At 33.3% G+C, this 27,920-nt stretch overlaps 2 protein-coding genes across 2 annotated transcripts in view; both read left to right on the plus strand.

Annotated features, from left to right (window-relative positions):
* The window catches only part of LOC140450203 (uncharacterized), an 83,776-nt gene extending 61,764 nt beyond the window's left edge, over window positions 1-22,012 (plus strand). Inside the window, exons 5-6 of the mRNA XM_072543675.1 lie at window positions 5,933-6,128; window positions 15,751-22,012. Coding sequence (XP_072399776.1) covers window positions 5,933-6,128; window positions 15,751-15,958 — 404 coding nt within the window. The 3' untranslated portion in view covers window positions 15,959-22,012. The remainder of the gene's footprint in view (window positions 1-5,932; window positions 6,129-15,750) is intronic.
* On the plus strand, window positions 18,668-19,630 carry LOC140451200 (uncharacterized). Its single transcript, XM_072544936.1, has one exon. The coding sequence runs from the start codon at window positions 18,668-18,670 to the stop codon at window positions 19,628-19,630; it is 963 nt and encodes a 320-aa protein (XP_072401037.1).
* Window positions 22,013-27,920: the final 5,908 nt, after the last annotated feature.

Below are 27,920 nucleotides of genomic sequence, written 5' to 3' on the forward strand. Positions count from 1 at the left end.
TTCTGGTATTTTTTTAAGGCTATTTTGACAGGTAAGTTTTTGAAGAGTTTATTAAGCTTGGTAGTGATTTGTGGGAAGTACGGGAGCGAAGCATATTTAGTCGTTTGTTCAGGAGTGAGGGGGGACTTATTAATCTGTATTTTGTTAGATATGGACGCTAATGTTAGCCCATTGGGTGTTTCGGTAATGGAATGCCCATAGCTTTTGGAATATAGAAATTTATTGATAAAGGATGCCGTATAGGAGTTATCTATAAGAATGGACTTCAGTAGATTGAGAGATTCTTTTTTGTAAAGCGGGTGTGTCAACATGTGTACTCTAAGGCTGAGGGCTTGTACCAGGTTAAGTTTGTATCTGATTGGGTGTGTCGAATAGTAAGTTAAGAAACGGTTGCTAGCCATTTCTTTTCTGCACCAGGTAGTGTACAACCTCAAATTCACATGTAAATTGTAGGTGAGGATCAAAGCAGTTAAAAACTGATAAGGTGTCAACCGCCTTATCAGACGGGGTTGCTAAAATCAGATCGTCGACATACCGTTTTACAAAGGGAACGTGGAAATCTAACTTCTTGATACTCTCATTAATATATATATATATATATATATATATATATATATATATATATATATATATATATATATATATATACAGTAGACTCCCTCTATAACGAGAACTGAAATGACAGACTAATTACCTCGTTATAAGCGGATCTCGTTATATCCAACAACAATAATACTGTGCATACATATGAATATGTAGTTTTCTAAAACCTTAACTTTCTATAGTGAAGCCATTCGGAGCAATATAAGATGCTAATAAATATTGTTTGAATGGCGTTTTTAAAACAAAGTTGTTTACTTTTATTGTCAATGAAATGCATTAAAACAAAAAAGAGTTGTTTACTTTTACTGTCAATGATATACGTTAAAACAAAAAATCTGTATTCTGTAAATATGTATAAAGCGTATAAAGTTATTTTGTCATTTTTGACTGCTTTAAATTGTCCAGTATTCTATCTAGCATATTTTCTAAAGATGTGAAACAGTTTTATGCTTCTTCATTTGCGTTTTGTTCTTGGATAAAGTTTCTGACAACCTTTAAAACACGTGTGAATAGTCAACCCAATACAATGACACTTGTGAATCATAAATTTTACATTTCCGACTAAGAATCATAAATTGTAAGAAGTTTATTGCGGGCGGCCCGCAGTTAAAAAGGGTATTTATTTATAGCTACGACCGGGCCAAAACGTAAAAAACACGTTTTTCAATCTTATTTTTTCTCGTTATAAGCAAATTTACCTCTCTATAAAGGGTTATAGTTCAATAGAAATTTCACGGGACATCTAATGTACCTCGTTATAAGCGAAACCTCGTAATAACCGTGTTCGTTATAAAGGGAGTATACTGTATATATATATATATATATATATATATATATATATATATATATATATATATATATATATATATATATTAATTTGTAACAAACTAACAAACTTTCTTTGACTGAAGCAAGTACAACTATTGTAATATTATTAAAATACAGAAACGTACATCATAAATTTAACTGAAATAAATCATAGGCGTTGTTTCTGTTTTCTAAATATAAATTCTATCGTTATTGATATAATTAGAAAGAGTTCAGTTTATATTGAACCCACAAAGTAATTGAGCCAGAGTGGCTATTATTGACAGGATCAATCACGGCTGTTGATTACAAACGTTTCCTGTTTTTATTCGTCTTCTTGTTTTTAAACAATTTGTAACCTTTTATATTTATATGTTTAGGAATACATGATTGAATTTGTTGATCGACATATTTTTAGAAAATGCGCACACTTCAACAGTTTTATCCCTTTGTTAATTTTTACCTGATTTAATATGTATAATATGTAGTGGCATAAAACATAATTTCTGCCACTTGATTAATTTACGGCTGTAGTATTTATACCGCAGAGCTCCAAGCAATACTTGACGCAATAAATCATTATAAAACCACAAATGAAAAACAAATACTAATATTATCAGATTCATTAAGTTCTTTACAGCCATTAAACATGTTTATCCTACACACATTAAGCTATTCCTAATTAAAGACGAGTTGCAACAGCTCCAATTTTCTGGGAAAACCATATCATTTATGTGAGTCCCATCCCATGTCGGAATAACTGGTAATGAGCTAGCAGACAAAACAGCGTTTGAAGCAATAAACAATGTGAATATTCCGACTACAACAGGTATACCAATATCAGATACTAAAACTTTATTCAAGACTCGTGTAAACAAAATCTGGCAAGAAATATGGAATCAAAAAAACACAAATCTTAAAAGCATCAAACCAGATGTATCTTCAAAAAATCTTCCTATACCACCAAAAAGAAAAGACCAGGTAATTATCAGCAGACTCCGACTTGGGCATACACGACACCCAACAGCCTGAAAAAATCACTGGTTACAAAATTCAATGAAGTTCTGTCTTTTTTTAAATTTTACTATTTTACTGTAAACTCTATAATAAATTATGATTTAATTTTTGTTACATGTACATACGTGTACATTGTACCTTGTTGTAAGTCATGACTTCTAAAATGTATCTTATTTTCTTTATTTGTATCAAAAACCTACCGTTAATAACCCTAGTGGTTAATACGGATAAATAAAATAAAAAAAAACGTTTTTTGAACATATTGTTTATTAGTTTATCAGAAAAATATAAAATGGATACCAAAACTTGTTTAAAACCTATATGTTTTCTGTAGTTGATTTTTTGGACTAATAACTAATTATTAACAAATTACGTTCAAAAAACGGTAAATTTACACTTTTTTCGTCTATTAGCAAAAAGTGAAGCATTTAAAGCAAACTTAAGAGTAGTAAACTTGGAAAAACCCCAAAATTGCGTTTTTTAAATGTTTTTATCCTTATTTGTTGAATTGAAGATTAGAAGATATTGAAAATGCAAAATAAGTCAGAAATTTCGGTTTTTTTATAAATGTTAACGTAAATTACTCCTTAATTGTTATAAACAAATAAGCTGCGAATTAAAAAAAAACTTGATTAATAAAATACGTTAGGCTTTCACGGCCATCGTCTAACTTGTTAAACTGTTTGTTCGGGCTGTTAGGCCGTTGTCTTCTGAGATTAGTTCTCGACATTTCGCCAACACTACGGTTTGGCATCTTGTGGAGATGTTACTGGTTCGCTTGTAAGCTGAAACGTCAGTTATAACAGTCTAACAAGTTAAACTTGAGTAACTTTGACCCTAATTGATCTAGCTCAATTTTTTATATTTGTAAATAAATATACGCTTTCTAAATATATAAAAATAAATAAAAAGGTATTCTATTTGTTTATGAGCATAATATTAGCATATTTTTGTAAAATTGTTTTTCGATACTATTTTTTTTCTTTAATTTTTTTTACAACTGTCAAAACAAAACACTTACTATTTTAGTTGGTAGTCGAAAAATTGTTCTAATTGCATTTTTTTCTGACTTATGGTATTGCAAAAAACAGCGTTCTAGGATAAACAAATAAAATAAAATTTAATCAATTCAACTAATCTCTTTTAAATTTTTATCACATATTAAGCATTATAAGAACTTTAAAAAATTTTTAAAGTCTTTGAATATTTTTAACAATACTTATAAACAAATTAGTTTTTTTTAATTTTGCTTTTTTTTTCATTTATCTAAACAAAAAATACGTAGATAATTTTTTTTGCACATATAAAGCGTTTTACATGTTTTAAAAGATGAATACAACAATAAAGCTTCAAAACCAACAAAATGTTTCATCATCAACAAAATGTTTTTCAATGATAAAATAAAAACTAAAAAAGTACATTTTTCACACTAATTTGTTTAGAAATAAAATTAGTGACTTTGCCCGTTGCATGCGACGGAGGATCCAATCAATTTTCATCTACAGTCAATCATTAAATTTTTAAAATAATTTAAACATTTTGCATATAATCCAAGTAAATATATAGTATGATCTGGTGCACTTCTGACCTGACATCATGTTTTTTACTATCTTGTATGTGTATATACTGATGGCACGCTATATAGTTCGTTGCAAGATATTTAGGATTTAATCTTCTAGGTATAGTAGTATATAGGGTCGGACTTATATACTGATACATTTATCTTGCAACGGATAGGACATTATATGTACTATACGTCTCACGTCGTTTGATTTGTTGTGTCATATGTTAGTATTAGTCTAGTTGTTTATTTTGTAATCAGTCAGAGGCCTTCTTCAGGTCAATAAAGCAATTTACCTAATATTTACCTTATGCTTTATCAATAAAGCAAATATGTCTATTATCATCCATAGTGTCATGTGATAAATCGTTTTACGTTGATTATAATATGGTGTATAGTGTCTCTTTGTTTGTAATTGCTATCTGAATATATTCGTTTTCATTTCATTTGCTATGTCGCATGTTAGAATTCGATCAGTTGTTTATTTTGTACTTAGCCTGAGGCCTTCTTTAAGTCAATAAATCAAAATTTGTGTTACAGTAAATCTATTTTTATATATTGTCCCCTATGATATCTCGAATCGCTATACGTTCAATAATAATGAAGATACTGGGTAGTGCCTTTTTGGTAGTCGCCTTGTTTGTTTTTTCTATCTGAATATATTCTTATAACCTCCCCTTTCATTTGCTATGTCGCATGTTAGGATTCGAATAGTTGTTTATTTTGTACTCAGCCAGATGCCTTCTTTAAGTCAATAAATTAAAATTTGTCTTTTAGTTAAATTATTTTTATCCATACTGCAGTATGACATCTCGTATGTAACTATATGTTCAATAATAATGAAGACACGGTAAAGTGCCCTTTTGGCAGTCGCCTTGTTTCTGTTTTCTATCTTAATATATTCTTTATATCCTTCCCTTTCATTTAACGCATCACACGCTCTAATTGGACTAATAACAAAGAAGATATGATGGCCTTTTGGCAATGCCGCAGTATGTGTTGTTCTGTCTCAACATATTCGCTACCCCACTTTTCAAGGATGTATCATACGTCAATCCGACGAACTATTCTAAACCCACCACAAAACGCTCAAAAAATGAGCAGAATGAATGTTAACATTTTCTTACATTCTTTTACATGAGAAAAGAAGCAGAAACGATCCTTTTTACAGGTATGGTTTTTACTTAATTTTATTTAATTTTATTTAATTGTATTTAATTTTTATTTAATTTTACGTAATTCTGGTTAACTTGATTTAATTTTATTTGATTCTATTTACCTTTATTTAATTTTATTAAATTGTAATGTCTGTATTTTGAGAACGATTTCCGAAGTGGAAATTGAAACGTCAATAAACGTATTATAACCTTTGATTGTGGCTTATTCCCATTTAAATAGTAATTACTTTAACATGCCACAAGAAAATAGCTTCAGAACAAATTGTATTTCATTTTATTTAATTGTATGACGTATAATAAATATATATTATACGTCATTGATCTTGCCTTACAATTACAGCAACCTATATTTTTAGCAATTTTGCGAAAAAATTAATTACTGTGAAGTAGTAAAATTTCCGATTAAGAATAATGTGAATCATCAATTTGTAGAATGAATTAGCAATAAATTAACCATATCGTTTCAAAAACAAAATATGATTAAAATGTTAGATGATGGTAGTTCAGATTTCTTTCCTAGGTGGCGTAGTTTATTTATTGGACAAACAGTGTAACTTGTCATCCTAGCGTTTTATATTAGATATGATCAATAAATCTTACGCAGAAAATGACTACAATTTGTTGTATACACCAAAAAAACCTTTCACTATCCTAGCTTTTTGAGTGTCACGAAAAAAGCCTTAGTACCCTGAACTAATTGTGCATAATTGAAAGAACATACTTTACTAGAAATATCTTAATAAAGAAAATTTTTACTATTTTTTAGGTTTGTGGAGACTTTCAAGGCATCCAAATTATTTCGGTGAGATAGTCTTATGGTGGGGAATATTTATTATTTCCCTCAACGTTCTCGATGGAATAGAATGGGTAGCTATAATGTCTCCCCTATTTACAACAGTAATTATATTATTCCTATCTGGTATTCCTCTTCTCGAGAAGTCTTCCGATGATAAGTATCACGAGTAAGTAAAAGTATATAAATGATTTTAAAAACTAATAATAAAATCAGCAAAAAAATATAGAACAAAATAAGATGTTTCAATAATCGAACTTTATCATCATTGGCTCCACAACCCATGGTGGGTCTTGGCCTGCTCAAGGATGTCTCCATTCTCTCCTATTCTTTACCTAGGCTTTCCAGTTTCGTACTCCCAACATTCTCAATTCTTCCTCCACCTGATCCTTAAATCGTGCTCTGGGTCTGCCTCTCCTTCTCACTCCATCTATTCTTTGGTTATAAATATGTTTTGGCGGCTCCATATCATTCATTCTCTCTATGTGACCTAACCACCGCAGCCGGTTTATTTTGATGGACCTAATAATATCAGATCTATCATACAGGCGGTAAAGTTCGAAATTATAGCGAACTATATGCGGTATAATAATCGAACTGTTAACTTTATATATAGAGGACATTTTTATTTAGTTTATTAATAAATTTCTTTTTTTTCTTCTTCCTCTTTAGAAGCAATTCTGCTTGTTCATTGGTGGATTAATACCTCTATGGAGGGTCGTCACTTCATCTTTTGCGCGATCGTCCGATACTTCTTTTGCCGATTGGTGACTTATCTCTTGCTATTTTAAAGACACGGCTCTTCCCCATTCTGCTTATATGGTTATTCCATTTTTTTTTATTTAGTCTTCACTTCCCCTTCGATCTCTCAGCGTATTTCTTGTAATTCTTCTCAGTACTCTCATCTTTGCTGTTTCCGTAGCCTTTGCGTTGTGAGTGTGTCGGCTCCTGTTTTTGAGGATAATGTCATTATTGATCTTACACTGGCCTTATTCCTAGTTAGTCTAATTCTTGACTTCATCTCAGTGTTAATGTGTCTGTTTCGCCATATAGTGTTATTAAGGCAAACTGCCAGTCTATTTGCCTTTTATACTTGACCTGTCTCTTCTGTGTCCAAGTCTCCATAGCTAGACAGTGTAATTCCCAGGTATTTTATTTCCATTACTTGTTCAATACTGATGCCATCAATTTCTATTTTACATCTGGTTGATTCTTTGCTGATTGCTATTGTTTTAGTTTTCTGAGATGAGATTGTCCTATTAATTTCTTTTGCTCTTATGTTAAACCTGTGGACCTTCATCTTGGGCTATTTATATTGCGTCGTCTGCGTAACAGAGTATTTTTATTTTCTTTGTTTCCCATTCTCTATCCTCATCCTTTGTTAACGCGTTTAATGATTTCATCCATGATCAAAGAGAAGATAATTGAAGAGCATGGGGCTCAATGTCCCATGTTCTATAGGTTCTGTAAGTTGTCCATCTATTCTGACTTCCATTTTGTTATTTTGGAAGATATTTTCGATACTTTTATAATATTTAGGGGAACTTCTCTATTATACAGAAGATGGATTACATCTTTGAGTCTAAGTCTGTCAAACGCTTTCTTTAGGTCAATCAGACGCAGAAATGCTGGTCTATTATACTCTAGTGATTTCTCAGTAATTTTTTATAACGAATATTGCATCTGTACACGATCTTCCACTACTAAAACCTTGTTGTTTACCTGCTAAACGTATTCTTTGATTTATTAGCACTTGTAAAATTTTAGTTGTAAGTTTTGGCGCGATATTTAGTTGTAAGTTTATACCTCTATAGTTTTCTTTCTGCTTTTTTGAATAGTAGAATTAGTTCGCTCGTTCTCCATTCTTCCGGTATTTTATTGTGTTTTATAATTTTATTAATTAATGTTAATTGTTCTGTCATTACTGCTCCACAATATTTCATTAATTCTTTTGGTATCCCGTCTTTACCTGCTGCTTTTCTGTTCTTCAGAGCTTCAAGTATTTTTCGAACTTCCTGTACATTTATATTAATTTCTTCATTTGTGGTAATTTCTGGTGTTTCCGGTTCTAGCCTTGGTTGTTCTTCCTCTGCATAGAGCTTTTTTAAGTAGTCAATCCACGTTTCCTTTTCTATGTGTTTTGTCTCTATTAGTTCCTTTACCTCCGTTCTTTGACCTCTTATGGAGCGCAATATTTCCTTTTGCAGACCGTAAAAATCATGTTCCGTTTCTTTCGAAAAGGGTTCCCAGTGATCATCTTTTATTTTTCGTACAAGTGCATGTGTTTCGTTTCTAATTGCCTTGTAATTATGGTATGCCTCTTGTGTTTTGGTTGACATGTATTTAAGGTAAGCTTTTTTCTTTTCTTTACATTTTTCCTTCACTTGTTACAACCATGGAGTGGATTTATTTTTATTTATATTTCTTTCACCAAGAACTTCCTTGGCCGAGGCTAAGATGTTAAACATAATTTTTGTCCAGCTTTCTTCGACTCCATCACTTTCTGTGATATATGTGTTTCTTCTGCGTTTTTCGGTTATTCCGATATAATACATTTGGTAAACAAAATTTAGTATACACTTCATTTTATTTGTGAGAGGGTAATAAAAAATCAGACTGGTTAAAATTGATTTTTATTCCTCTCCCTAAAAGGCACATTTAAAAAAATTCCTGTTATCCAATAACTCACTGAATTTGGAAATCCGTGAAAAGTTTGCAAGATGCTCTGTATGGTCTGTACTTTTGTATGGATGTGAACCTTAGACTCTGAACTTCAATATCTTGAATAAAATCGAGGCATTTAAAATGTGGTTGTATCGACGAACACTCCAAATACCATGGAAAAGCAGAACCAAAAACTAATTTCTTCCAAGAATAGGATATCAACGAACTCTATTACAGTAGACACCTTCTTAACCGGTCCCACATTAACCAGCCGTCGTATTAACTCCCCCTTCCTATGGTTTTGCGTACGAGACGATCATCAAGCGCCTCTTGATGATCGTCTCTCGAGCCCGGTTTCCCGGTTGTCAGTTCTGTTTTTGCTTTTAAGGAGGATTGAATTCGTCTTGTGCAAAAATGAGTGAGAAGCGTAAACGTTTGGTTGTGACAATGGAAAAACGTCTAAGTGTGCTTAAACGCATCAACAAAGGTGAATCGATAAGGAAAATTTGTTCAGAGTTGAATGTGGGGAACAGTACAGTAAGTGACTGGCGAAGGGATCGGCGTTCAATCCAGGATTTCTGCACCCAAATGGAATCAGATAAAGATCTAAAAACTAGATGCACTAAAAAAACGAAATTCGAGATAGTAGATGAAGCTCTTTGGTTGTGGTTCCTTCAAAACGGCGAAGGAGCACACCTACTAGGGACCCGATTCTAAGGGAAAAGGCCTTATTTATACACAGCAAAATTATAGACGGAGGCGAATTTATTGCAAGTGACGGTTAGCTGACTCACTGGAAGGCACGTCACGGAGTTAATTATGCACACGTAAGCGGAGAAAAAATGTCAGCAGACGCTTCTGGTGCAACTGATTTTACCTCCAAGTTTGTAGAAATTATAAAAATGGAAAAATTAAAACCCGAATAAGTATGTAACATGGATGAGACAAGTCTCAATTTTAAAATGCTTCCAGAAAATACATTTTTGGGAAGTCATGAAAAATCGGCTTCTGTACTTAAAAAGAATAAAGAGCGCATTATAGTTGCTGCTTGTTCAAATGGAGCAGGAACACACAAAATTTCTCTTTTCGTTGTTGGTAAGTCCACTAAACCGCGTGCATTTAAAAATTTACATTCATCGTCTCTCCCCGTATTCTACAGATCACAAAAATCAGTATGGATGAGCGCTAATTTATTTAAAGAATGGTTTGAGCGTTAATTTGTTCCGAGAGTAACGCGCCATCTGAAGAGCGTAAATCTTTCCACTAAAGCAGTCTTACTTCAAAATAATGCTCCAACTCATCCTGGAAACTTAACATGTGAAACAGACGACATAAAAATTATCTTTCTTCCTCCCAATGTGACAAGCTTAGGGCAACCGATTGATGAAGGGTTGATTGAAAGATTGAAAAGACGATACAGACGTAAATTACTGTTCGAAACTTTACAATGCGCAGAAAGTGAAGATCTTAATCTTATTGATATCATCAAAAAAATTAACTTAAAGGACGTAATTTACATGTTAGCTTCCGCCTTCCAAGAAATTCCTGCTTCTACTTTCGTTAAGTCTTGGCGAAAATTTTGGGCCAAGATTGAGGAACTTGTTGACACTCACACGAAGAAGATAATTCTACTACCATTTTTCAAGATCTCCAAACGTTATCCGAAAATGTCCAATTGCAGGCCGAAGATATTAAAGAATGGATGGGATTCTGAAATGAACTGTGACGAGGAACTTGAAAACGAATTTTTGACAGACGACGAAATAATTACACTAGCAACACATGAAGAGCCCTATGAAAATGAGGAGACTGATGATGATGATGTTGACGGAGAGGAAAAGGTTGGCCACACCGAAGGGAGGGCTTCAATGGAGGTGGCATTGAAGTATATTAAACAACGACCTGGGTCATCTTCAATAGACGTCTTGGTTTTTAAAAAATGGCGAGATATAGCTTTTAAAAATTCACTTAATGTCAAGAAACAGAAAAAAGTTAGCGATTTTTTTAAAACAAGTTTGTAAAATTTTTAAATATGTATATATGTATACATAGAAATAAATAGTATTTTTCAACTGTATACTCCGTGATCTTTATTAATATATACCTTCCTGTGCATGTGTTTGATATAATGTATGTATGTACTTGATTTTTCTCATGAAAATGCCTGCACATCAGATTAACCGACCATTTGGTCAACCGGCCAGGCTTTGGTCCCGAGGTGGCCGGTTAAGAGGGAGTCTACTGTAAATATTATTTAGAAACGTAAACTAGAATATCTTGGACGTATAATCAGACGACAAAATTATACGAACGGCAATGTCGTTCGTATAATTTGCTCCATGGTAGTGCCATTGTCCGGTTTGACCGACGCGAACGCGACGCTGCTATCGCGACGTTATTAGCGCTCGTATAAGAGGGTCCTAAAACACAACTATACCGTATTCAAAATAAAGGTGCACTCTAATAAACAGAATTATGCTAAGACAGTTTTAGCAATATTGGCTTTCAAGTTCAATTAGTGAACGTTGCTTGTTAATCGTTGTATTTATTTTTTACGTTTATTTCTTAAATTGGTTCTTATTTTTTAAATAACTATTAGTATTAATATTTGTTTCTTATTATTGTTGAATGAACAAAATGAACAAAATGAAAATGAACAAAAAAATGACATTTCGATGTCAAAACGAAAGAAATTATTTTAAATATTTAAAAGTGCGAAATACAATAAATTCCTACTCTAACAATAGATAAGTCGGTAATAGGATGAAAAAGACAGTCAAGATTTCGGTAATAAGAGTTTCACATAAGTCAGGTGTGTGCAGGTCGCAGGTCCAACGGACTAGACTAGATACCGCCCGAAGCGGTAAAGGGTGTAGGACGCGCGGAACCTGGGTGGCTTTTGGAGCATATGAATGCATTGCTTGAAGCAGAGACATTTCCTGAAGCTTGAAGGACATCAAGGTTAGTACTGCTTCCCAAACCTGGGGAGAAATCTCGCCACATATGCCTCCTCCCATACATCGGAACGTTGTGCGAGAGGATGCTGCGAGGACGGATCGACGATACGATTGAGAGATCAGGAGGCCTATCCCCGAGACAATTAGGATTCTGCAAAGCAAAGAGAAGAACACAGTTGACGCAATTTTGAGTGTAATTGGGGCATTGCATAACATTGGGGACAACCAGCACTGGGTGGCTCTGCTGCTCTTCGATGTTAGAAAAGTATTCAACACTCTGCGCAGTTGAAAGAGGTGATGTGGGTATTGGAAGAGAGGGAGAGTAATAATATTTCATTGTGTTTAATACATTTATTTAAACATACTTTTTAACAAAGTCTCCAAGAATCAACAATATCCCAAAACCCATGTTCTAATAATGATCTTGACAAGTAGTGACAACTGACAAAGAGTCTCCATACATTGTGCCTAGAGACCCGTGACCGTAATCATAACCTACTGATATGACACCTTTCCCCTTACATTTGATAGTCCTTAAAACGCACTGGAGCCCTTTTGAGTCTAGCGCTAGTTCTATTTTCAGCATTCATCTGGGAGGTTGAAAGTTCCTCCACTCCACAACTCTGATTCCCAGATGAGGAGTTTAATGATCTATCATTATGTGCAAAATCAGTATTCTTCTTAATTTCCGCTTTAACTAGGGAAGGCCTCAAGTGATAACTGTTTCGCCTGACCACTTCCCCATTTTCTTTCTGCACTAAATAAGATCTGGGTGCCTCATCTACTTTTTCCAGAATTTTACCTGGTCACCATCCTCTACCCTCTCTGACATCTACATTTTCTCCTGGCACTATTTCTCTTCTTACCTTGGTGTTTCTATCATAATAATTTTTATATTCGTTTCTTTTTGCCTCTAGTTTCTCCCACTCTTCCTTTAGATTTATGTCTTTGTGCTTTTTATTTGATGGTAGCTTCGATCTAAGAACCCTGTTAGTCACTAATTGGGCCGGTGTTGTATCTGTTTCATTTATTGGAGTATTGGGATACTCCAGGAGCGCCATATCTAAGTCGCCACACTTTCTAAGCATGTTTTTCCAATTTGAACGGCTCGTTCTGCCTGCCCATTAGACCGTGGATAACGGGGACTGGACGTTACAACCGAAAATCCCAGTCTTTAGCAAATTGCTGACAATGCCACGAATTATAAGGCATGTTATCTGATATGACTTCGTAGGGTATTCCGTGTGTTGAAAAAATTTTCTTTAACTCCTTGATGACCACCTGAGAAGTTTTTGAATTAATTTTCACTATATCGAGCTATTTAGAAAAATAATCGATCAGAACTAGATATGACTGTCCACCATAATCTAATATATCACTTGTTACCTTTTCAAAAGGTGCTTGAGGCAACTCTCTAAGTAATAGTGGTTCTTTAGCATTGTGACTTTTAAATATCTCACACTTGCTACAATTTCTTACCCAGTCTTCTATACTTTTGTTCATTTGTGGCCAATGTAATATCTGTCTTGCTCTCTGTTGGGTTTTCTGAATGCCAAAATGACTCGAATGCAATAATCTTAGCATGCTCTCTCTCAACATTTTTGGAACTATAACTCTGTCTTTGTAAAATATTAGCCAGTCAAGTAAATATAGTTCATTTCTTATATAATAATAATACCTAATTGAATCGCTTACTCTTGACAAGGTTTTGGGCCACCCTTGTATGCAATATTTCTTTACTAGTTTCAGATCCTCATCAGCATCCACTTCAGTCCTAAATCGCTCTCTCTTCTCATCAGTCATGTCAATAGTATGAACTATTTCTGTAATAAATTTATCATCATCCACTTCATCTTTTATAAAATTCCTCGATAATAAATCTGCCACATGCATGAACTTGCCTGGCTTAAATTTTACCTTTATGTCATATTTAGATAATCTTATCCTAATCCTTTGTAATCTCGGCGACATTATGTCCGCAATGCCTTTATGCATTAATGCCTCCAAAGGTTTATGGTCAGAATCAATTTGCACTTTCCTTCCGTAGATAAAATTGTGAAATTTATTGCATGCATATAGGATTGCCAAGAACTCCTTTTCAATTTGACTCATATTTGACTCTGCTGTCGTTAGCGCCCTAGATGCAAATGCTACCGGTCTGTTATTCTGTAAGAGACAGCACCCCAAGCCATTACTACTACTGTCAGTCTGTATCACGGTTGGTAACTTCTTATTGAAATTGGCAAGCACACTACTTGACATAATTACTTCTTTTATTTTATTTAGTGCATCAGAATGTCTATATGTCCATACCCATGCATTCCTTTTTTTTAAGAGTTTCTTAAGGGCGTGGAAATCTCTGACAAGTAGTGACAACTGACAAAGAGTCTCCATACATTGTGCCTAGAGCCCCGTGACCGTAATCATAACCTACTGATATGACAGGGAGTGTCCTGACTATCTGATGAATGTGATGGCGGAATATCTTTCCGAGAAAAAGATATTCCGTCTATGAGTAAGATGACGTAACAACTGGAGTCCCACAGGGATCTGTCTTGGATCCGACGCTATGGAACCTGGCGTATTGTCGGGGTCATGAACTGCGAATATGGAGAAGATATAACCCCCTTCGCTTCTGCAGTTGATCTGATGCTGTGCGCAAGCTACATCATCCAAGACGCCCTTGCGCTGTGCTGATAGTAGCGCGGTACTAGCCGGATCAAGACATACGGGCAACATTGTGAAGGACTGGATGACAGATCACGGACTAGAACTCGCAGCAGAGAAAACCAAAGCCATCATTCTAAAGGGTAAACGGAAAAGACAAGAGATAGAACTCCAATATGTAGGGGTACAATTAACATCAAAGAAATGCGTCAAATATCTGGGAGTGACACTATACCAATATAGCGGATGGGGGAGCATATACGGGTGGTAGCCCAGAAGGCAGCGAAGAGTGTGGCGGCGGTAGGGAGGGTGATGGCATAACATTGGAGGACCAAAATCAGAACGGAAGAGGGCCTTACACTCTATGAGAGAAGGGAATATTTGACAGCAGCGCCATAAAAAAAAGAAGAAGGGGAAATATGAATTGGAAAGATAGCAAGAAGAGTGGAACAACACGGAAGAATTTGCTCAGTAGACCAAGATGCTGATCCCGAGCCTAAGGAACTGGATGGATTGTGGTCACAGGCGACTGGATTACTTCCTGACACAAGTACTCACAGGACATGGGTATTTTAGGACATATCTTCATAAATTCAGAAAGACAGATACAGATAAATGCCTATATTGTAAATACTTTGACGCTGTTACTCATACAATGATGGTCCAATAAATGGACAATGAAGAGAAAGATAATGTATACAGAAATAGGTATAAACCCGGTTACTGTGAGAGAGATGATCGTAAAGACGGCGGGAAGTAAGGAGGGATGGAATATTACATTCGAACAGTAATTAAAAAGAAAGAAGAAAAATAAGAGAAACACTAGCCGGATCAACGACAGAGATAAGATTTAGGTAAGAGAAAATTGTCGTCAGCCTTACAGCAGCCATCCCACTTTCGAAGTACGGTACGTGCGACGGTAAACTATGCACAAGTAGGAGAGGGTGGTTTTAGTTGGTAGGCAGAATAAAAGGAAGGTATTTGCTTGCAGGACATCCTTCTTCTAAGGGAAAATGGGCTCGGATATACTCGTCTATCCTAAATACAACACACGACAGCCATCCCTCGGGATGGGTTAACCTGGTACGGTTTTGGGAAATTTTTATCCTCAGAGAGAAAAAAAGGTGTATGCAGGCGAAGAATTTATAATATTACATAATATTACTTATATAATATAACACAATCGAACGATTCGGGTCTGAACCAAGTCATAAATTATTGTGACCTTTATTTAGTAGTTTGTTATGACACTCACGATTGTGACTACAAGGTCTGTAAGGGTTAATCTTTGTTATATTATTCTATTAAAATAATATAATTAATAATTCTGGCTGCATGGGAATCCTCCCTAATGCAATTAAATCATCCTTAAAAGATTATTAAGCTTTAAATTTAAAACTGGAGTTAATACTTAATATATTCCTTTAAGTAATTATGCTCAAATGTATTACAAGATAAAAAATAATTATAAAACTGTATTTTAATGATAAAATTTTTTTTCAGCATATCCGAATATCGGTACTATAAATCGTCCACGTCTCCCTTGATTCCCGTGCCCCCTGCAATTTACGAGGAAGTTCCTCAATTTTTAAAGTTCATCTTGTGCTGTGAGTATCCGATGTACAACTCCCTTAACGAGAAGCAACAATCCAAAAGCACTCATATAATCAAAGAATCAACGAGCGCTTCGCTGGCTGCGTCGCAGACATAGCTATAGCTTCACGCTGGTCAGCGGCAGATCAGCAGTGGAGAGAACGAGAATCCGATCTTCGAAACCAAAGTACAGATTACGGCTCTTTAGGAGTGGGTGCTCAAAATGAAAACAAAGGCAAATGTGGGTTATACTATACAATATTTTTTTAGAGAATTTACTTAGAGAAAAGGTTTTGTCAACATAGGAAAACAGTAGTGTTTTGAATATAATAGATTGTTGATAATTATCTTCTATGTAGTAAGAACTTTTATCACAATTTCCTTCAAAGTATTCTAAAAATATATAGTAATTTCTAAAACATAAAAAAATAACACATATCTTATCTCTTACAATATGTTCGATTAAATGCAATGCAAGGTAGTGGGTTTCCTTACCTAAGGCCGATGTATGACGAAAACGAGTCTGTCAGATCCCTTGGACTTTGACCCTACATTACAAAATGTTCAACATGATATTATTAACTAGTTCTACCAATTTATGGTTCAAAATAAGTTAAAAGTTATGTCATATCATAAATTTATTATAGTGTACTACGCAGTGCGAAAATCTACAAACAGTTGATAACTGTTAACATTAATTTTATAGCACTTTTCTAAGATTTGCCTTTTAAACTAGAGATGTTGCAAATAAAAAGCCCTTTTCGGAACATTCGTTGATACAGGTATCTAACAACTACTTTTAATAAATTTGGTGATAACCATATGTAATAAATAAAATATGTAGAAGAATAAACGTCACGTTTTCCTTATAAACAATATAAGATCGGTATTTAATTTTAAATACTAAAGGTGAAGACCGAAAAATTATATGAAAAAGTGACACAATTTTACTGAAAAAGCGTAGAAAATCCTTTAAAATGAGAATTTGTTAAATATATTTTTGTTAATTGTTCGGTTATTGCAAAAGTCTAGTTTTTGAAAATTATTCATAACTTTTCTAAATAGGCACAAACAAATTTAATTTTGCGTTATAATAGGAACAATATCATAGTACTCAGTTATTAAAATTGCATAAAGTTTCACTTAACAGCTATTTCAAAATTGAAATTGTTTATCCCAGAAAGCTTTTATCGACAACGTTATTATGCGTAGTTAAACTATTATGTCTACATAAATTCCGAAAGTACCAAATTGAAGAGAAAGGTTTATTTTACCAAATTAAAATATTTAATAATTAAAAAATGATGTTAAATATTGTAAAATAGGTTTACAAAAATACTGTGATTTTAAGCGTATGAACATTAAAAAAAAACTGAGAGGCGTCAACATATAGGAATTTTTTTTTATTCGACATGTCGACAATTTTACACGAATTTTAAAACAAAATTTAATGTCCTACGATCCTTAGAACCCGAGTTAGCAGTTTTTTTATTTCTCGATTTTACTATTAAAACCTAAATAATTAAACACAATTTATAAATTCAAAATAAATAAATAATCAACGAAAATTTAATTTGAGGTACCTCGTTGCATAGGTTATAAAAATTCAGTTGGTTAATTTCTGAATTGTTTATTTAACCAAGTAATTTGTTTTAACAATTGAAAATAAATATTTATTTTGCAAAATTTTATTTTTCTCTTATTATAAGTACTAAAAAAGGTTAGGAAAAGATAGGTAACTTAAATATTTTGTATTATGATTATAAATAATATCCTTTAAAAATTAATTTTACAAAAAAAAATAAATTTTTCTTGAATTACGCTTATTATTTTTACAATTACTTTTCTTGGCCGAAAATATAGTTTCGTTATACGTTAGAAATATAGTTTAAATAAATACTTTGTCACAAAGTTCGTATAATTATAAATAAAAATAAGCAAATTAAGTATATAAATTATTATATGTTAATTATATATACAGATTACTTCCATAATTTTTATTTAGGTATAATTATACAATGTTTATAAAAATTAATTTATGTAAAGTTTATTTGTAATATTTTTGAGAGAAAGTAAATGTAAAAATAATAAGCCTAATTCAAGAAACATTAACACGTAGGGGAGAAGAGGGAGACTTGATCATATGGGAGACTTGATCCCTCTTTAAAATTTTAGTAGATAAGCAGCCTAGAATTATAAAACCGGCAACATAGCGTAGCTGTTAGTATGGCAGTAGATCCCATGTAATTTAGTTTTCGTTAGAATACACAACGAGGAGCACGTGTTCATTACAATTATTTTGTCCCTACCGAGAAGTGTTTTCAGAATTATTTCAAGTTGATTTTCTTTACTATTTGTTTAGGTGAGTGTTTCGTATAATTTTCATTTAACACCATAATCATTTAGTTTACGTTTTGCATAGTTTGCAGTGAGTTCTAGTTTGTTGTCATATTTTTATAGACTAAAATATTAAAATGGTCTCTTAGGGGAGACTTGATTCCTTCTTATCTGTGAGATAATTATGATCACGCGATCTAGTCTCCCACAAACTCCTTATAGATGAATATTTTTTATTTTATAGATATGCCACGTCTATACAAAAGGAGGGAAGGAGCCAAGAAAAGAACACCAGTCGACAGCCAGAGGTAAAAGAAGCTGTTTTAGACGTTATTAATAACGGTACGCTCTCAAGGGAACGGCAAGTCGTTTTCAAATAAATATTATGGAATTAAAAAGATTCGTTCGCAAACAATGATCCGAAAATGTTGAAATATTCTTCTCTCCTGATTACAAGAAGGCTCAAATATTTACAAATGTAGAGGAAAATATGTTTAAAAATTATTTAGATGTTGCCAACAAATTACACCATGGCCTTACAAGAAAACAAGCAAAAGAGCTGGCATACGAGTTTGCCGTAAGAAATAGTAAAAAAATACCTGCTTCGTGGTATAAACATAAGCAAGGCAGTTACGACTGGTTATACGGGTTTCTGAAGAGGATGAATACCTTATCGCTACGCTCTCCGGAAGCAACTAGTCTTTCTAGAGCAACTAGTTTCAACAGAAATAATGTATCAACATTTTTCGGAAATTTAAAAACAGTTCTTAAAAACCATGGAATTGAACCAGAAGCCATTTGGAGCGTGGACGAAACTGGACTTTCCACTGTCCATAAGCCAACGAAGATCATTACATGCAAAGGTGAAAAGCACGTTGGTAAAATTACGTCAGGGGAACGTGGAGCAACAGTAACTGTTTGTTGTGCAATCAATGCAATTGGAAACCATATACCGCGTTTTATGGTTTTCCCTCGAAAACTTTGGCAAGATCGCATGATTGATAATAGCTCACCAGGGACCACCGGCGTAGTTTATGAAAGTGGATGGATGACCGCTTCTAATTTTATCAAATTTTTTGAACATTTTCAAAAACATGTAAAGGCGACTACCGACAATAATTTTTTATTCATAATGGACAATCATGATAGCCACGTTATTCTTAAAGCCATAACGTATGACAAAGAACACGGAATAATTATTTTTACCATACCACCACACACGGCACATAAGCTCCAGGCGTTAGACAGGAGTGCATTTGGCTCTCTTAAGAGTTTCTATAATACTGCCTGTGATGATTGGATGGTGACCCACCCAGAAAGTACAATTACAATTTACGAAGTCGGAGGATGCTTAGCTTACGCTTTCCCGTTAGCATTTACTCCACGTAATATTGAAAGCGGATTCAGAGTTACTTGTATATGGCCTTTCAATTCCAATATTTTTACTGATTAAAATTTTATGTCGGCGTGTGTTACTGATCGCGAAGATCCAGAAAATAGTTCCACTTTATCTCAGTTTGATGTTGCAACACCAGCAGTAGATAACAATAACGAACCCTCCACTTCTAGTGGTACTTTCACCACCCCTGAAATAATTAGACCATCTTCCTCAACTGGATCGATTTCACATAATCAACAACTGCGACGAACACTAATAAAGGACAAAAACCAGCCTTCTACTTCTACTGGTACTTTAACCATACCTCAAATAATTAGATCACATCCTGTAAATGGAGATACTTCACAAAATGATCAGCTACAACAAACATCAATGGAGCGCAATAACCTTTCACTTCTGCCACTGTTAGTAGCCCAGAAATGATCAGACTTCATCCTAAAGCCGGGCCCAGGACTTAAAAAAGGGTAGAAAGCGAGCAACTAAAATTCTCACAGCTACACCAGAAAAACTTGCGTTTGAAGTTGAAGTTAGAGCTAAAGAAGAAAAAAAAATAGAAAAAGAGCAAAAGGCCAAAGTAAGAGCACTTAAAAAAATGACTAAACAAAAACTTAAGGATTTGAGGGAATCTTCAAGTTCGGGGGCAGTGACATTATGCTACCATCGTCAGAGTCTGAATATGATCCTAATGATTAAATGCAAGTAGAGACAGATACTGAATGTGAATCAGAAGCAGACGGTGACGAGTTTGAATTGAGTGTGCAAGATTGGGTTACTTTCGTCGGACAGATAACGGGAAAAAAGAACGAGGATTTTTAAATCAAATTTGCCCAAAAAATAGATGACAAAACCTTTAAGTGGCCAGAAAAAGAAGACACAGGTGAAGTCACACGTGATCAAATTTTAAAAAAGTTATCAAACCCGACTCTCAGGAGCTACAGTAAGCGCATAGGATGTTTTGTCTTTCCTAAATCACTGAGAATGTTCAATATTCAACAATAATTTTTTTCCACTTTTATAACTTTTTGAATATAATTTTCTGCCAGAAAGTGTTTCTATTTTTAATATTATTATTTGTTATGTCATGACTGAGTAAAGTTAGTTTTCAGTATCCAATTTTTGGTTTTATTTTAACATTGTAAATCTGGGAAGGTATAATCAAGTCACCCATACACAAGAATCAAGTCTCCCGAAGTACGGGGAGACATGATTAGTTTTTCTCTATTACTAGATTCTACAAAAACTCGTTATTTATTAGCAGTATATTTTTCGGGTGTATAACACCCAAAACTTTGATAAATTTGTAATGTTCCACTAAATTATCAAGGTTCTAGATCGGTTATAAAAAAAGTTATTTGAAAAAATGTAACGGTGGGATCAAGTCTCCTTCTTCTCTCATATAGATTTGATTTTCAAATAAAAATTGTTCATCATCATACATGGCTCGACAATCCGTTGTGGATCCCTCCAATGTCGATTCCTGGCCACTTTCCTCCATCTTCTGACTCTTAGAATCTGTAGTTCTTCTTCCACATCATCAATCTATCTCCTTCGTGGTCATCCTCTGCTTCTTGTGCCCTCTGGTTATAAAAATGTTAATAATAAATAATATAAAATAATTTAATTTGAAAAAATAAGCCTATTTCTTCAATATGGTGCTTTCAGAATTTATACAGACTTATAGTTTACGTATAATAATGTTGTAGATAAAAGCTTTTTGGGATAAACAATTTCAATTTTGCAATAACTATGAAGTGAACCTTTTTTAAATTTTTAAAGCTGACTATTTTTGATATTGTCCTTATTCTCAAGCAAAATCAAAGTTTGTTTTTTGTGTGTTTTTAGGAAAGTTGTTAATAATTTTCAAAAAATCAACTTTTGAAGCTCTCTGCAATAATTAAGTAACCAATTAACAAAACTAACTTTAGAAACCCCCATTATAAAGGATTTTCTATGCTTTTTCAGTAAAAATATATCATTCTTCCATATAATTTACCGGTCGTCACCTATAATATTTAAAATAAATAGCAATCTTACATTATTTATATGTTATATACTGTTTGTAAGTAAAAAATGACGTTTATTCCTGTGCATATTATGTTTATTACCTATTTTTATTAATAAATTTATCAAAAGCAGTTGTTAAATACCTGTATCAACGAATGTTACGTGAAAATCCTTAGTTCTCTACTCTATTAATATAAAAAATTCGATCTATTATCTTCACATTCATTTTAGTAAAATTGTAACCAATATAATTTCACTTGTATTGGTGCATAGGTGTGGTGATTTTGAACATGAATATTACATATTTGAATGAAATGTGACCAAAATATACAAATGCGGTTTTATCAAATGAAGAACAACGATAAAAAGTATAAATTCGGACACTCAAATAATGAAAAATGAATTAAAATATCTTTTGCAGATTTTCAACTCTTTTCAAAATAAAAAAAAGACATTAATGATGCCATTCAAAGAGAATTAAGGGTATTAGCCACGACAATAAAAGATATGTAAATAATATACGAAAAGGAATATTCACATTAAACCTGCTATTCTATGACACGTGTTTCGCTATTTTTAGCTCTTCAGGTAGACCTGCTGGTAAGACGGAATGAAGAATATTTCCCATTCGTATATCGGTGGTTAATACAAAACCTTTCAGTCATTCACTGACTAGTGCAGTCTATAGTGCATTCTAGCATAGCTATAGGGCTATAGGGCATATAATACTATACTGAAGAGACCACATTCGAAATAGTCGTTACAAACCTGATGAAAGTTTGTAACGACTACTAAACAACAGAGATGATGCCTCCACAATATGCAGTGATATTGAACGAGTGATATTTCATGACTTATTGTTGATATGATAATGGATAAGAATGAAATTCCACTGTTTTAGTACACAAATATATGTAGCAGATACTTTAGTAAACGAATTAAATAAAAAATATTTTTAAATTATCTAAAAATGCGGAAAGCCTAAGACGTACCAGAGGAACAAATAAAAGACTAAACACGGTCAATGAAGTGAACTTCTTATAAGAGAAAACTGTAAGATAAATAAAGCGTTAACAAAGATTAGATGGACAATGTAAGGAATAAGATGCAGCAAATTGAGATGGTTATAGGATATAAAAAATTGAATCGACAATTGAAAAGAAAAGACTCTGGATAGGTTATGGTGAAGGATAAATGCAAATTTATTAAATAGGTATTAACTATAACGAGGCTAACGAAGTGTTAGACATTTTGTAAATAAGTCACATAATTAACCACGATCCAGATAAATAACCGAAGTGTTGTTCTCACGTCAGTATAGAGTAACAAATTATGACTTACTATACAAGGCTGTGTCCGGTGGATTAATTATTATTTAAAGGTTATTTTTTAGGCTTTACTATAGTAGGCATGTAAAATAATCTAATAGAAGTAGTGTCTATTCTATCAATGTCATTCATTTGCCACTTATAAACGAAATTTAACTATGGAGATAATGAGCCCATCCTCAATTACGGTTAAACTTTTAGCCAATGTACGTGTGCTAAAAATGTAATAACATTGTATATATAATATATTTTAATGACGATAATTTAACAAATCAAGACGCCCATGGTGAGAGACATAATTTGAGATAAACGATGAGGTACTCTACACTGATGTGAAAATAACAATAGCATAGAAACCTGTCGGATAGAAAAAAAAGGTGACGAGTGAATTAAAATGATTAAACACGAATAGAGCAACACATAAAAATATAACTAGAAGATGCTTATCTATCAGGACCGATATTAAGCACCAAATGCTTAAAAAACATGAATTAGTAATTTTAAGGGAATAAAAATATAGTAAACAATCTGTTTTTTTAACAAATTATTAAACTCTTCATAACATATTAAAATCATTAAACTTATACCATATCCCTGATATTTCTCTATTTCGAACATTTACATATTTGTATATATTATATTCATTGTGAAATATTTCACATTTTCCGGTGTAACTGTTATATAGTTAAACAATAAAATTACTTTATTGTTAATATGTAGTAATAAAATTACTTGAACTCGTAATCGTTTTATTTAGTGTACTTAGTGATCTAGATAGAATGTGCAGATGATAACAACAAAAATAAAAAATAACATTTTTAAATAAGATAATAAAAACAGATTGTACAAAAGAGGAAACAAAGAAGATTGCGCAAACTACATTAGAATCATCATACAGCACCATTAGATAATGTATACAAAATATTAGCGAAAGCTATAATACCGTAAAATGGGGTGAATAGGAACGGTTTTCAACGTTCAACTAAAAAAAAAAAGCCACTAACACATGTTGCAAACATAGAACTTATGTATTGGTATTTGGGTCTTACCTTCCTGGTGTCAGAAAATCAAAACCTGGTGTTCCTATTTACCCCACCAAGCGGGGTGAATAGGAACAACAGTATGAAAAACTATTGTGTTCCTATTCATACATTTGTAGGGTCAATAGGCACAGATGAAAAGTATATAAGGTGTAAAGTAACATACACATATAAATATAAAGTTTTTTTTATTGGAAAAATTTATTGTTAAAAAAAAATACACTTTTAAGGTCGGCTGATATAAACACAAATCACTTAGTTCATTGTTAAAACTAATCATGTTTTTAAACCGAGACGAGGTATTCACGTTTATACATATAGACAACTGTCTTATAATATCATCGGGTTTAAAAAAATGCTGCCTCTTCAGTTTCGGAAAATTTGCAAGCCTGGGGAACCTTCTTAAAAAATATTCCTACGTAGCCGCCATCTTGATGATAGAGAACTTTAGTAACGTAGAGCCTGAAAGATTGCTTGGTCTTGCCATACACTTTGACCACCAAGAAGTCTCCAGGGTTAACGCAAGTGTTCGTTTCTTCATCAGATAACAACACTAGCTCCTTGTCACTGTCTTGAAGAGAGTTTTCTGAAGCACTAGATTCTCGTTTTAGCTTTTTAGTGCGACTGGAAGTTTCTTTTGAGGGATTCAGTTCTATGTTCTGAACTCCTGATGGTCCTGCTTCAGGTTCAAACTCTTCTTCTTCTAAATCTGTCGTCACAACACTTTTTTCCGGTTCGACATTCATTTTTGTTTTCTTTTTCTTTTGTCTGTGAGTATCAGATTGTCTTAATGTTTTCAAAAGTTCTTTAAAAGTGTCATCAATCCCTTCCACGCGAACAGAACCTGACAAGGGCATTTGTGTTCTAGATTGTCTGGTATTATCATTGTCTGAGTTCGGCAGTATCCTTAGGAGTTTGGTGCGATACAAAGGCACGATGCCACATTTTTTAAACCCTGATTTGGCATTTTCCTCTGAAAGACTTTCAACCAGTTTCTTCAATAGTCTAGGAAACTTGTCTTAAGCTACTATGGATTCATTGCTGCCTGGTAATGTTTTCCATTCCTTAACTATTTTGCGCTACATATTCTTTATGGGTCTGAAGAATGCCACATTGAGGGGCTGAGTAAGGTAAGTGGAATTACTTGGTAAAAATATAAACTTGATGTTTCTTTCTTAGTACAATTGGATTAAATCGATTTACAAATAAGACGACAAGTTGTCCCCAATCAAGTATTTTTTCCCTTCCAGGTCCTTGAAAAAGGGAATTGCAATGGAATCAAACAAGTCACTGAAACAAAAACTATCAAACCAACTTGACTTGGTACGATTAAAACAAGAGTTTTTCGGACCTCTCTCCTTCCAAATATCGTATACATGTTGAGCCTTATATACAACATAAGGTGGTAATATTTTACCTTCTCCACTAGCTGCAAACATTACGGAAGTAGACGCTTTTGATGAGTTGACAACTCGTTCTGGGTACATGCAGCCACGTCTAAAAATCATCTTACGTTTTCCTGGGTCGTCACTAAGATTGATTACTTATGAAACGACAAAAGAAATGGTGTACTTATGAAGTATGTACACCTAGTAGAAACAGAGCTGTAGCTCATGAAAAGTAGGTTATTATTTGTCAAATTTTAAATCGAATATTTCAACGTGAAATAACCAAAAAATGAAGCAGTTTTCGGGAAAACGCATTAAAAATTTTTTAAACTGTTTAAAAGCTTTATTTTTGTTTTTAAAAAATGTTTCTAGCATCAAAACTAAGTGAGTTGTGTTCAAAATAAAGTAGGTCCCTTTTTGGTTAAAAAATCGTGAAAATTACCCCCAAATTAGCACCCCAAATGAAACTAAGCATTACCGCTTTACAAAAAGCTGTCAAACGCAGTAACTATAAACAAGATCACTGGAAATAAATAAAAATAAAACAAAATAAATGAACGTAAGCAAAAAAAAGGAGATACAAGTGATGGAACTGACAATAGACGCACACAGCTTCGAAGAGATTCTTCTTCTTCTTCTTAAAGTGCCTATCCGTTCCGGACGTTGGCGATCATCACGGCTATCTTCACTTTGCTTATTGCAGCGCGGAACAGTTCAGTGGTAGTCGTGTTATACCACTTTCGCAAATTTTGAAGCCAGGAAATGCGTCTTCTTCCCGGTCCTCTCTTACCATTTACTTTCCCTTGGAGAATCAGCTGGAGAAGGCCGTAACGTTCTTGATTTCTCATTACATGACCTAGATATTCCAACTTTTTAGTTTTGACGGTCATGAGAATTTCACATTCTTTCCCCATTCTACGCAGGACCTCCACATTAGTAACTCTGTCAACCCAGGATATACGTAAGATGCGCCTATAACACCACATTTCGAAAGCTTCGAGCCGATTCATAGATGCAACAGTCAGTGTCCATGCTTCCATTCCGTAGAGCAGAACTGTGAATATGTAGCAGTTCAATAGACGGCATTTTGTTTTTAATGATATGTCTCGACTGTTGAAAATAGTTCTCATTCTAACGAAGAGATTGAAACGCCCAAATATTTATATTTGTGAGTATTATTCAACAGGAGAAATGAAAGTGTAGATATAAAAAGACGAGTTCAAGTTGAAAATACAGTGTTCTATAGAAATAAAAAAATGTTTAGAAATAAGATGATAAGCCGAAACACAAAAATGAAAATCTACAGAACAATCATAAGACTAATAGTAGTATATGCTAAAGAGGCATTCAAAAAATGGAGACATTTAAGAAATAAAAGAATGGATGGGTCAAGAGAACATAATTGGGGCAATAAAAGCACAGATAATTAGACACATATAATATGGACACATAATGAGAAGAGATAAGAGCAATTTGTTAAGAGTTATAACGGAATGGATACCATCAGGTAAAAGAACTAGAGGCAGACTTAAACTTTAATGGCGAGAACAAGTGTAAGAAGACTTAAGGAGTATGGAAATTAGAAATATAGAAAGGACAATCAAAGAAAGAGAAGAATTGAGAAAAGTAGTGGAAACCGCAAAGTCACACGAGAAACTGTAAAACCAAACCCAGAATGGGATGATCCCCACACAAAAAGGATCGTCAAGTGTGAAAACATTCAGTGGTACACGATGTACTGGTATGTTTTACAGAAACTAACTGGTAGCTTGATCAATTTTTATCGTATATTAATTCACTCCATAGTCATATTAAATTAATTACAATAGAAACACAACAGAATCAATCCATAAAAATGTTCTAGATTTAAAAATTATCAGATGTGAAAACAAACATGAGTTTACACAATTATACACAATTCAATATCCCATCCTACACAACATAAATTGGCAGCCTACCATAGCATGTTACATAGATTAATAGAAATTCCGATGTCAAAAAACAACGGCAAGATATCAACAAAAATAGTTAAATACATAAAAAAGAAAGAAATAATACCAGCTTTTAAAACAAACAGTAATTTAGGCAAATATATTAAAAACAACAAGACCTAAAAGAAAAAGCACTTACACAATGGTGTATACAAACTTAAATGTGGCGACTGTCCAAAAACTTACATCGGTCAAACTGGTAGAATTTTTAACAAAAGTATAGCAGAACATAAAAGGGCTTTCATTAATAGAAAACTAATAGAAAACAGATTATACGTACGCACTTCACCTTCTAGATCATAATCATTATTTTAATGACGAATTTCAAATTATTCATATCCAAAATAAAGACCTCAAGCTACCTTTATTAGAATATATAAATATTAACAAATTAGAAAATAAAGACATAATTCTGAATGACCAACTTAAAACAAATAGTTTACTCCTACTCAACCTATTTAGTTAAAGACTATAAGTGTAAACACATACCTAAAATAGATCACTTAAAAAGAAGACACTCGGTCAAAATAGCTGTAGTGATAAGATATTATAATAAATTTTAAAACAAAAGTTTTGAGTGTTTTATTCTTATA

This window comes from Diabrotica undecimpunctata, chromosome 9 (assembly GCF_040954645.1).
Source record: "Diabrotica undecimpunctata isolate CICGRU chromosome 9, icDiaUnde3, whole genome shotgun sequence".
Taxonomy (NCBI): Eukaryota; Metazoa; Arthropoda; class Insecta; order Coleoptera; family Chrysomelidae; genus Diabrotica; species Diabrotica undecimpunctata.

Coding starts and splice junctions, on each gene's coding strand:
- LOC140451200 (XM_072544936.1), top strand. CDS start 18,668: ATGTTTAAAAATTATTTAGATGTTGCCAACAAATTACACCATGGCCTT.